At 36.7% G+C, this 12,315-nt stretch overlaps 1 protein-coding gene across 1 annotated transcript in view; it reads left to right on the forward strand.

The window, feature by feature from the left end:
• ENPP1 (ectonucleotide pyrophosphatase/phosphodiesterase 1) overlaps window positions 1-10,149 on the forward strand; it is a 59,454-nt gene extending 49,305 nt beyond the window's left edge. Inside the window, exons 20-25 of the mRNA XM_085301847.1 lie at window positions 2,459-2,613; window positions 3,956-4,091; window positions 5,152-5,232; window positions 6,341-6,473; window positions 7,259-7,415; window positions 8,308-10,149. Of these exons, the coding sequence (XP_085157973.1) occupies window positions 2,459-2,613; window positions 3,956-4,091; window positions 5,152-5,232; window positions 6,341-6,473; window positions 7,259-7,415; window positions 8,308-8,475 (830 nt within the window). The 3' untranslated portion in view covers window positions 8,476-10,149. The remainder of the gene's footprint in view (window positions 1-2,458; window positions 2,614-3,955; window positions 4,092-5,151; window positions 5,233-6,340; window positions 6,474-7,258; window positions 7,416-8,307) is intronic.
• The last annotated feature ends 2,166 nt before the right edge of the window (window positions 10,150-12,315 follow it).

Genomic DNA, 12,315 nt, shown 5'->3' on the forward strand with positions numbered 1-12,315 from the left:
TTAATTATGCTGCATTTCCCTCCTGTGAATATACACATGGCATGGTTGAGCTGCAGGTGGAAAGACTGTAGATTTGCTTATTACTCATAAAACAAAATATGCTATTCTGAGCATGAAGCAGGTAAGACAGTAAATTATGAAAACTGTAAGTCAAAATGGAATGTAGCTCTTGCTGCTAGTATCTCAAAAGATGAAATCAAGATGATTAAGTTGTCAGAAAGAATAATAGACCGACATGGATCTTGCCATGTGTTTGTTCATAAAACCTTGTTGTTTTTTTATGCAAATAAATTCTGTATTTGGCTACATCCAACTGTAGCTCACTATTAAGAACTGGAATTACATGTCAGCTGCAGGCAGAATCTGTCAGTTGCTGTTTATTTAAGGCTTCTGTGGATTTGTATAGCTTGTCCTGGCACAAAAGAGTGGTTTAGAGTCGTCTTGAAACTTTCTCATGAACAACAGGACACTGTTTTAAAATGTATCCCAGAACTATCATAAAATCTTTCTTTCAATGTTGTAATGCTCGTGAGGACAACAAATTGAAATTCAGTTAGCAAGATAYAGAAATGTGTGCTTTCACTTAAGTGTGGAAGTAATTTTACTGAACTTGACTGTCTATGCTAATAACTAGGTGGAAGCCTGAGTGTGTTCCTGAACTCAGCCTTGAAAAAATATAGCAAGGCTAGGCACATAATCATTCTGATTCCCTTTTGAAGACATATAAACTTTAAGGCTCTTATCCTAAATTTTTTGCAGACAGGAATTTGGCTTGGATCATCAGAGAGAGCTGACTTAGCACTGGYCTTGATAGTAGTGATTTGCTTTTAAGTTGCATAAACTGTGCATTTGCCAAAGAGATATGAAAGACATTATCACAGACAAAAAAATTACAGTTAGCGGCCAAAATACTTCTTAAAATTATTTTGTTATTAACCTTTGGATGCATATTTTCTTAGTGATTTTCATAGTTTGACAGCATATAAGAGCAATGAAATATTAAATGCATTTGTAGTCTCATTAAAAAGTAAAGTGTTGGCCTTTTTCCTTATCAGTAGATAAATAAATGTCATAGTCTTGACATTTTTTGTGGTGTGGAATTACTGTGAAATAATTTTCAGTATTCATTATTTTAAAAGAGTAAAGAATTGGACTCAGTTGCCTTGAAATTATAGAACTATATAATTTGTCGGTGGCAGTGATTTATTTAATGGAAAATACACTTTGAAGGCCTTGGTGTCCTTCTTTATAACTCCAATTAGAARCAGTTGGCTGAAAATTTTGGCATTTTCAACAGAAAAGTAGTATTTTTATTATTTTGAAATATTTTCGTGATGTGCTAGTTTTCCTCAGAGTTTTTATTTTACATTGGAGAACTTAAAACTTGAAAACATTACTTTTTGTTTATTTCCAGTTGGCAAAAATTAAAATACTGAGTGTTTTGATGAAACTGAAATCTGCTTTAAGGGAAAAAAAAKGCTGAAATTTTCTGCTGATGTTTTTTGACTATCATATATAATTGCAGGAACGTGTGTTTCTTATGACTTTTTTTCTTAAGATACGGTATTGACCCTAAAGTAATTCTCTTGCTGAATCTACTTTTCTCTTCTGCTTCTGTCTAACGACTTCCCATATTCTGATCCCACGTAGCTTCTTTTTGATACAGTTTTAAAGGAATGTCTTCACTCCTCCATTGGATGCAGTAGTTGGCTAATGAATGTAAGCAGGCAATATCCTAGACACTGCTGCCAGAAACCCTGCATGTCTGTGTGCGCATCTGTACAACTGTGTTGAGTAATATCGTACATAAAACATCTGCACATTTCTTTTGATATATGCAGACTTAAGAGGTTTGATCTATGACAGAAGTAGAGGAAGTAAAGTTTTTTGATTATGAATAACAGTTACTCTAATGCAAGCTCATGCACACTTGAAAATCTAACCATTATATTACTGTATTATTTGCTTAGATCTCTGAATTTCTTAGTCCCTTAAATGTTGCTTTTATACACAACTTTTGGTTTCCGCTAAAATAAGCCTTCAGCAGATTTCAAATCTCATCAATTGCTTRCTTTCCCACCTAACCATTAAGTAAAGGTAGCTTCCACGTTAAATATTTAAATAGAAGCACAAAGTCAGTTAAGACTAACTTTGCAACTTAGATTCGTCTGCTGTTTTAAATGGCAACATGTTTTATTTTAAATATGAAGTTCAGTCCCACAATGTAAGTTTACATGATAAATATCGTTATTTTACTTTATACTRAAATGTTATTTAATATATCGCCTTATCACAGGAATAATACCTTTGATAAAAGAATGAAACTTTTTTTGTTCCATTACTTTGATTTCTTTGTTTGACAATTGGAAATTAGGGCAAAACTTAAGTGTACGGAACAGAAAGGTGCTTAACAACCAGTATATATTGAACTTGTAACAAACATTTATTTTTGTTCCAGGTAAGAAGATAGAGAAGCGTACTTTGCCCTATGGACGGCCCAGGGTTCTGCAGAAGAAACATAATTACTGCCTCCTTTACCATTACCATTATGTGAGTGGATACAGCAAGGATTACAAGATGTCTCTGTGGAGTGCATACACTGTTAACAGAGATGTAAGTATCTGAAGGAAGGTTAGAAGCAACCTTGAAAGGGAAAAAGTTGAAATGTCAGTTATTCCTAAATGCCTGTTACTGCTGCTCACAATATTTTCTCCCTGGGAACTATCTAGAACCCCAGGGGATATAAAGAGGATTCTTGTATGAGCTTCTCTTCCTTTCCCCGTATTAAAGAGGATTGGTTTTGACTCCTTCACCGTGCTTGAGGTGAGCTGCAGTTTCGCTTCCTGAGCCAAGCAGATCCAGTAGGAACACTGAGGAGCCTGGAAATCCCTTGTAGCCATAAGCATCAGTACAGAGACTCTGTGAACCTACTTGGCYGTGTAGGTCTGCTGCAACATGCTGCCAATGCTATCCTTAAAGTCTTGTCTCAATACAAGCTTCATAGTCTCAAAGCAGAGTTCATGGTGCAGCAAGACCCTTTGGAAAAGATAATCTCTGGGCTATCTAGAGTCATTCATGCTTTGATCCAATTGTTCTATCAGAAAATTTTCTTAGTGGGGGGAAAAAAAAAGCTGATGGAGAAAAATCTGGCCTTTGCTGTCCTGAACCTTTTCTATGATATGCATGTTCTTGCAGAACACTGATCTTATGAATGAAAATTTTTCGGGTAGCTTTTCCCATTCAGAGAAAAATTAGATGCCATATTGTGTTTAAAAGAAATTAAAATCACAGAATTGGTATGGTTGGAAGGGACCTCTGGAGATCATCTAGTGTGACCTCCCTGCTCAAGCAGGGCCACCTAGAGCATGTTAGATGTTCTATGGTATGCAAATAGTAGAGGATGCTTTTTGATTTGATTACTTGGGGGTCATAAATTTTAAACAAAAACTATTATAAGTAAATCAGACTATACTGTAGCAAGATTTACTTGATCCTAGATATCTTATGAGGTTAGTGGCACAAAGCAACTGGTTTCTTTAGCAGGTTACATGGTGGCAAGAGATGGCTAATATCTGGCTGCCTTTGATTCTCAGTCTTGAATGAATGGGTATATTTATAACAGATCAGATCATGAAAAAAAAGTCTATGTTGTAAATTTACTCCTCCCACAACATCTCCCTAGTTGTGATCACAAGTATCTTTAACTGGCACATCTAGGTTTCCTTCTGAAAGGAGTTCTTCCCAGCTCAACAAAAACTCTGCAGTTCTGTTTGCTTTACTTATAAAATATATGAAGTGGGATGCAGGTTGTTTTCCACCAGGAAAATATGGAAGCAACTCTTGCACCTTACAGTTAAGTCTCTTCATACTATTAAAGGCATTGCAGCTAAATGTTTAGAATTTTGTTGTCCCGCACATTAGAGAATTACTGTGATACTTTCTTATCCTTCTTTAGGACAAATGGGTTTCAGCTAAAGAAGATATATCCAGCTGCTTACACAAGGATGTTCGTATTCCTTTTAATCATAACCAGACATGTTCATTTTACAACAATCATCCTCGGCTAACCTATGGATTCCTTTCTCCTCCAAGTAAATACATTGCCTTCCTTCTACAACATATCTGACATACAACATATCTTATATAATTTGCAATATTGTAGGTGTATTCTTTCGTAGGTGTTCCTGGTAATTAATTGGAGTATGAGGCAGTGATTACTGAATTATCAGCTACATAGTCCACTTCCTTTAGCAGCTCACTKTAGCATATGAGAAAGAATAACACTGCAAACAGTTGGCAGGATGCCTGAGATCCTTTAATACTTCATGAAGTTTATTAATGTGTCAGATTTTGAAAGTAGCATCTCATAAAAGAAACTGGAAGGAATGTGTATACATTGAGACAAGTCTGGCAAATTAGCAAATTGCAGTTCACTTCATATGACAGGCATTAGCTGGAACTATCCAAAGTAAATTTTGAGGATACTTCCTCAAATTAAAAACAGCCTTGATAAWGTTTGTTTCATATTTGAAATATGCTATTGTATACTACATGTGGTCTTCAGTAAATTGATTCAGTGTTTAGTCTGAAGAACGTAGATCTGATTCTAAAACATCTTGAAAAATGTTTAGCTGTTTAGAAGCATTTAGAACTAAATTGTTTCTGAACTGTTGCTGACCTGATATGGGAGCATTTTACATCGACTTTACTACATAAAGTACTGAGTAGTGGATAACTTAAACATTCATATCAAGTTCAAAAACATAATTTGTAAAGTTCAGATAGAACTCATACTTCTGCACCTAAATTCTGCATTTAGAACACCTTGGTTGGACACTCATGAAGTGATTTAGAGATTAAGGAAGGAGGTRAAATTCAAAAGCCTGTTATGATGTTTTTAAATCTCATGGAAATGTGTCCATTTTATATCTGACAAGTGCTRTTACAGTTGCTGATTATGAGATTATTTTATGTAGGACCTGATTCAGCATGTTCTGAAGTTAACACTTAGACCTACATCAGCTTTGAAAAGGAAAGTCAAGCCAGTCCCACCTTAACATTATTACACTGATCTTCAAACTTGCATGCAGTTGGCATTTTCATGCTCTTAAAGTAACAAATCCAATCAATTAATTACTCTTTTATTTTTAGATTTGTTGACAGATGCGAAGGAACCTCACTATGATGCCTTACTTACCAGCAACATTGTGCCAATGTATCCTGCATTTAAAGGTATTGCATTTGTATGCATATTAATATGCATGTTTCAATGCAAGAAACTGCTGATTTTGCTTATTTCCAAATCATGCAAAGGATCCCTGATTYAGTTGTTTTTGTAAACTAACACCTCCTCGGCCTATAGACTCCTTACATCAGTGCAAATTTCCTTGAAGTGGGATCGTCAGTCTTTTGAAAAATGGCTCACTATTGTGAGCATGTTTTCTTATCATTTACCTCATTACACAAAAGCCTAGTATAAACATCCTCATTTAATATCTATAGCATTTTTTGTTCACATTTTCCTACCTACACAGGGTTTTATACAAAGAGTTTCTTCTGGAGAACTCAGTTGCCAGTTACATAATTATGTGCGATAAATTAATTTCCAGTTTAGAAATGTCTCCAAAACTCAGATGATTTTCCGAGAGGGAGTCTATGGTCTCAGTTGCTAAGGAAACAGGAAAATAATCAGGTCTCTGTTAGAGAAGCTGGGGAGACCTGGGCCTACTTGAATGAGAGTGAACATGTGATGGTGGACTCAGGGAGTTCAAGCATATTTCCTGGGAAAAGAAGGAGGAATAAATATGGCACTTCCTCTGGGCAGAAAAGATCTCCTTTTATGTAATGGAGCAGTGGTCCACTCTTAGCCCTAATTAACGATGTCATAGAGATAAGGAGAGATTTCAGGTAAATCTAAACTGAAGGACTCAGAAATACTTCCCAGCTTTGGAAGTAGGGTTACATACTCGTTATCTCGTTATCCACGTTATCTCGAAAATGAGGCAAGATACAGGCAGGCATGGTTTTCTTTCACCTTCTTTTCTCTACCCTCTGCATGTCTTCGTTTCCGTGGAAAGAAGCCCAAGATTGCAAGGGAGTCTTCACTGTGCCTGTCAAAAGTCAGGTCTTTGGCTGGGGTTGCTGCRAGATTAGAATAGCGAGAGATAGTGCGGTGCATGCTGCTGCTCAGTCAGATGAAGCCTTTGAAAACTATGAACATCTGTGTAATTTAGTTTTGTAGCTTATCATGTCTGTCTGTATTCTACTGGAAACTCTCTGCAGTTATTTTAACAGCTTCTACTCTGAGATGATGCATGCCTCTTCCATTATTGTGTTTCAGTATTATGGAACTACTTCCATCAAACTCTGCTGCCTGAATATGCTGCAGCCAGAAATGGTGTCAATATAGTCAGTGGTCCTGTGTTTGATTATGACTATGATGGGCTCTATGATACCCTGGAAAAGGTGAAAAGGTACTAATATATCACATTCTAATGCTTTGCTTCTTTCCTTCATTAGTGGTCACAAAGTTGTTAGGATCGTTGTTATCAAAGAAAGTGTGTTGCCAAGATGGGGCTCTTGGTAAGTTATGTCGGTACAGAGAGACAGTCAAATGGCCCTAAACAGATACAGAACTGTAAAACTAAGWGATCAGCTACAAACACAAAGAGAAAAAACAAYCTAGAAAAGTGGTATCCTGAAACCKGAAAGTAAAGTGTAAGAGAAAGAGTTGTATCAGGAGTAATGTCTGTTAGCCTGAAATCTTATGACATYGCTTCTAGAAGCGGAAGYGGCAGGGGCTTATCCTTAGTATTGTGGCTGATACTTCCTGAGTCGGGGTAGTATCACTATAGTGAACAGTGGGCTCTGTTTCACTACTAAGTTGTCAGTACAAAAACACTAGTTACTTCCAGTGAGCAAAATTGATTCAACCTCAGATAATTCGGACTGAACTCTCARCTGTCTGCTCTAGATTCTTATATGTTTTTGTGAAATCAGCTTCTCCTTGTCATATCTTTTGAAACTGATTTTTCAGATCAGTCTACAAACCAAACCTGATTTGTGAAATTGTGATCTAGGCTACACCATCAAATTTGGTTATGGCTGGAATTTTCCTTCCAGGCCTAAGTTTTCTTTAAACTGAATGGTCAGGTAAATTACTAAAATCCATCTGCTAGAGTATAGCTAATTACTGTGTCATTTGTTCTTTGTGTAAGTGCGATTTGGTAGATTTACAGAAAGATATTTTGCATTTCAGACACCCTGGTAATTCAGAAGTTCCGATTCCAACTCACTACTTCATTATACTGACTAGTTGTAAAAATACTTCTGAAAGTCCTTTGGAATGTGAACAGTCTTTAGATACCTTGCCTTTCATTGTACCTCACAGAGAAGACAACAGTGAAAGCTGCACAGTAAGTAACCTGTTCAGTTCCCATATACAACTGAAGCCAGACTCAAACTTGTTTTGCCTGTATATCAGTGATTAAACTGTTTGTTTTATGTCAGCATTTTTGAGAGGGAAGACAGTATTTTTGTAAACAGAATTATTTTGAAATACGTATACGTGCTTAAAAGTTAAAACAAGTTTCCTGCTCAAAAAGCAACATATATAGCTGGAGGGRCTGAGTCAGTGTTTTGAGAGAATCAATGTGATACATGCATAAATTTTTGTAGCACAAATATCCRGTCTTAACAGCTGAGAATGGTAAAGGGTTTCTGGAAGATGTATCATCCACAAAGAAAGTTTAGTGGTAGGCCACGTGCCTACTCAGAAGGAGAAGACAGATACTCCCAAAGAAAATCAGTTACTTTTAGTTCAAATAACTTCACATTGTGTGATGGGAACACCAATAGTTATGCTCCGTGTAAACCAGAGCAAAACGTGGAAGGTGTGCTCACCTGTGCTACAGAGAGCCATTACACAGGTCACTGCCCAAGTCAAGCACAGCTCTCAGCAGTAATTTTATAACTTCCAGAGATGGTGGATAGATGTTTGACTTGACCTGGCATTTCTCACTGTCAGCAGCTGCCATCAGTTGTAGTTGCCACAGATAGATGCAAGTTTTGTATACTCAAAAAAGTAATAGCAAGTACTAGAAATTTAAGCAAACTTGTAACTGTTTAGAAGCTAATGCTCTCTACTACTTGGTTTTTCTTTAGATATTTGCCACCAGTAAGTGCTTTCTGTCTGTCTTTTGTCTTTCTGTCTTTGTAAAGCATTAAAATACCTCTTGCTGATTGATTAAATGTATGTCAAAGAAAAAAATTGTAAAAAATTTTTCTTTTTCTCTTCTGTCTCAAAAGGATGGCAAGTCTGAGTCCATGTGGGTTGAAGAGAGAATGAAGTTCCATACAGCCCGGGTCAGAGATATAGAATTACTTACTGGACTCAGCTTCTATCAAGACAGAAAACAGCCAGTATCTGAAATTTTACAGTTAAAAACATATTTACCAACTTTTGGAACAGTCTGATTTTTCCTATGGAATGATGTTATATATTTCAAAACTGATCTATAATAGACTGTTTTAATTAATGCAGACATGTTTTTGAAAATAAGCTGGAACATGTATTGAGAACTCTTGACCAAAATGCCAGTAGGGAGGATAGTGGGCATCTCATTTGTATCTCAGGGATTCCTGATGGGACTATGTACAATATAGGATGACAGCTCCTGTCATTCCCACTTGAATGTGGTAAAACTATGTCCATTATTAAATGSTACCAGCATTTGAACATAATAATTTAAGACACTGAGGAGAATATCTTTTACATGCACTGGAGAGGAAGAAGTTTATAAATCATGTATTATGATCAATATGCTACTTTAAAAATAGAGGTAATTGGCAAATATCTTACAGTTCTAAGAAATAATTACATTCTCAGTGACTGATGTATCTGGTTTCCTGTGAAACAGGACTTACATTCTAAGCTTTGGATTTCTTAAAATAATGCGGCAATATATTGAGGTTAGCAGTAAGATTCATGACCCTTTGCCAGCATGGGATAGACTTCTAGCTGAACAAGCTGTTGTGTTAACTAGGAAGTATTAAGATTTTGCTGTCCTCTAGTGGCTCCAGCACTGACTGAGAAGTTAATGGATATTTTGCTTATGTTCTATGTGCATCATCAGAATGAGTAGTAATGTGATGCATCAAATCATCTGGAAAATAATAAATTAATTCAGGAAAATCTCTGAGCTGCCAGAAATAATTATATTCAAATTAAACTTAGAATTGGTTAAGAGATTTTGCTTTCTTGAAGGAAAGATGCCTTTTCAGACTTGGTGCATGATTTTGTCATTTGTGGTTTTGATACCCCATTTTTGTCAAGAAAATAGATTTTTGCATTAAGATTGCTGCCKTAGACTGGTAGGATGACCTGTAGTTTTACTCATCACTGCAGTAAATGCCCAGAGGACATTCAGTTGTCCATTGGCAGCAAATTATCCTAGTTGTGTTTTCAGCTGTTTCTTTAGTGCTATATCATCCAAATTCCAGCTTATAAAAGTTATCTATTTTAAATGCAGACACTGCCAGATGCAAATCCAGAAAAGCATGTAATGAGCTTTTTGGGAAGACATCAGGCCACACAGGCAGCTGCTAGAGGCACTTAGATGTATAGGAACTCCCTTCTTTTCCAGTACACATGCTATCACTGTTGCAATTTACCCACGCTCTCTAAAGCTGATGAGCCAAGATTGGCTCTGTTATGTATAGAGTTTGGCATAGTCAATTACACATTTATATTTTGCTCATTTGAGAAAAGAAAATGCATCACACACAAGTATGTTAGGAGAATGAAGCGCCTGTATCTGAGTACTAAGCCAGTACAGCTATCTTAGAGCTTAGTCAGGAAACGTTGATTGGATTCAAAGCCTACTGATGTCAATGGAAGTTTTTCTATTAGTGTCAGTTTGAGTGAGCTGAAATCCTGGGACCATTTTCTCTTTTTAACCGAATGCATTTTTCTTGATCTTCTGTTACAAACATGATTTTTTTTTTCTAAAGTAGTTTCACTGTGTGAAATTTTAAATGTGTTGTAGCAACCTCACGTTATGACATGACTGTGACAGCATTATTCAGTATAACTGCTTTGTGCCATTGGCTTTGTAATAAAAACGTCAAGAAATGTATACTGTTCATGAGACTTTCTGTACCAGGTTCTACTGGCTAGTTAAGTACCAATGCTGATATATGATACTCTATTTCACTTTTTTTTTTTTCTGGGTTTGTTTTACTCCCTCTCTGTAAATTGGTTATAACTTCTTTTCCTCTAATTAGAATGATGAAGTTAGATTCACTACTAGGAAACTACTAGTAGGAGAGGAAACTAGAAGGAAAGATGGTCAGAAATCATGCTGAATTGTGCCCAAAATAAGATGTGGTGAATTGTTCCTGCAGCTTCCTTTTGTCACAAATAAGAGCGATCAGTAAAAGTAGCATTTACTAAGCCTGACTGTGGAGAAATAACTACATTGTCTGACCTTCTGTTAGCAGATGGAGCTYGGGAGAAGGAAACAAATGCATATGTAATAGTGGGAGTAATACTGCCATTAAAGCATGATTAGGACAAAGTAGTAGGAAATTGGTCATCTCAAGCCCTTTCAGACTGAAGTAATTCCTGACCATCAGACCTAGTTTCATTCAAGAGCTTGTGAGGAGTTGCATACATACATCTCATTTATCAAAGTTGTTTTTGATTTTTTTTTTCAAATTATTATAGAATAAAAATCTAATGCAAGARATTCATACCAGTATACCAATGAATTGGTAAAGTGGGAGGAGAGGTTTGCAAAATGTTGTTAAATTTATCTGTGTTCAGTAGATGATCCCAGCTCTAATAAAAAGACCGATAACATCTTCAGAGAAGTGAAGCAATGCTGATTTCAATTAAAAGGCTTAGCTACCCTAGCTTTTGTGTAAAGGTGGAATGGGATAAGTTTTAGGGAGCAGACAACTGCTAGTTTGACCTGTGGAAGATTTCAGAAAGGAGGTTGGCTAACATGGTCATCAAGACAGGGTAACTGTTGCAGAGGATATGGGAGGAAGCCTTGCCAAAAAATGACAAGTCAACTTGAAAAGGAAGAGATCCATTCTCACTTAATTGTGATGCATATAGTTTTGCCTCTTCTATCTTTTCGCCTTTGCTTTTTAGAAACATTTGTAATCGTGTTGTCTRTCTTTAGTGTTGTGAATTAATGTGTGAGGGTGTTTTTTCCCCATAACCTAACTTGTGTGAACTAAGATTTTAAGGTAACAGTAAGACATATCTCACTCAAAGGTGGGATTAGCATTTCATCTAGTGCATCTTAGAAATACTAGTTTCCTAGCACGCTCCCTAAAGTTTTTAGGAGAGAAGTCTGTCCCAACTGCAGGTATAAAGACCAGGTGGAAATCTGAGGACCAGAAGAATCAGATATATGCTTGCTGGTGCTAGTAATGGTATCCAGTGACTGATCTTATTCCAGGGTGGGTGATATCGAACTGTATTTTTGAAACCTGAGAGACCCCAAGGAACATGCTAGAGCCACCATCAAACTCAATTCTGTAGCAAGCCTACAGCTTTGTCTACCTGGATATAAAATTATATACACACACACACACACACATATATATATATGTATATATACAAATACTTATTTCTGCTGGTACTGTATCTGAGCACTATTGAATATTCTTAGGTGAAACTGACAGGTGTAGCAGCTCTGTTATGACAGGACTGTCAGCATTATTCAATGTAACAGCTTCTTAGCTTCATCTTTTGTGTAGTCTGACCTTTTACAGGCAAAAAAAAAAAAAGATGTAGAGAGGCAGTCTGGATGTATCTAGTAGTGTCTGGATGTGTCTAGTAGTGCATTCTCAGGTGAGGTATCAGGAAATCCTGTAGGTAGCAACTGGTGCCAAACTTACAGCCAGGTGCTGAGCTGCCTAGATAAGTAACAACTGTGGTCTAGAGACCAATCTTCAGGCAAAAGCCAATGGAGACATTTCCCTGGATAGCCTAAGGCAGGCAAGTGCTTGGTCAGAAAACTATTGCCTTTGTGCTGTTTAAAACTTTGAATTGTAGAGATGCTAAAAAAAAAACAGAAAAAGTTACGGAAAAACATTTGGGAATGACTTGTGCATCACTGCTTATGCCTGATACACGCAGGAAAGGATACAAACAAACCCTTTGCATGCCCTGAGCTGGCAGGGACTCAGAGTGCGGCAGACAAAAGGAGCGATCAGAGATTTAGCCAAACACAACCTGTGAGTAAATACAAAAAACCCCTGTGTTTGTTTATTCGAAAGAAAGGAAAGCTGAGGGAATTT

Source organism: Rhea americana, unplaced genomic scaffold (assembly GCF_003343005.1).
Source record: "Rhea americana isolate MKP2758 unplaced genomic scaffold, rheAme1 scaffold_180, whole genome shotgun sequence".
NCBI classification, from domain to species: Eukaryota; Metazoa; Chordata; class Aves; order Rheiformes; family Rheidae; genus Rhea; species Rhea americana.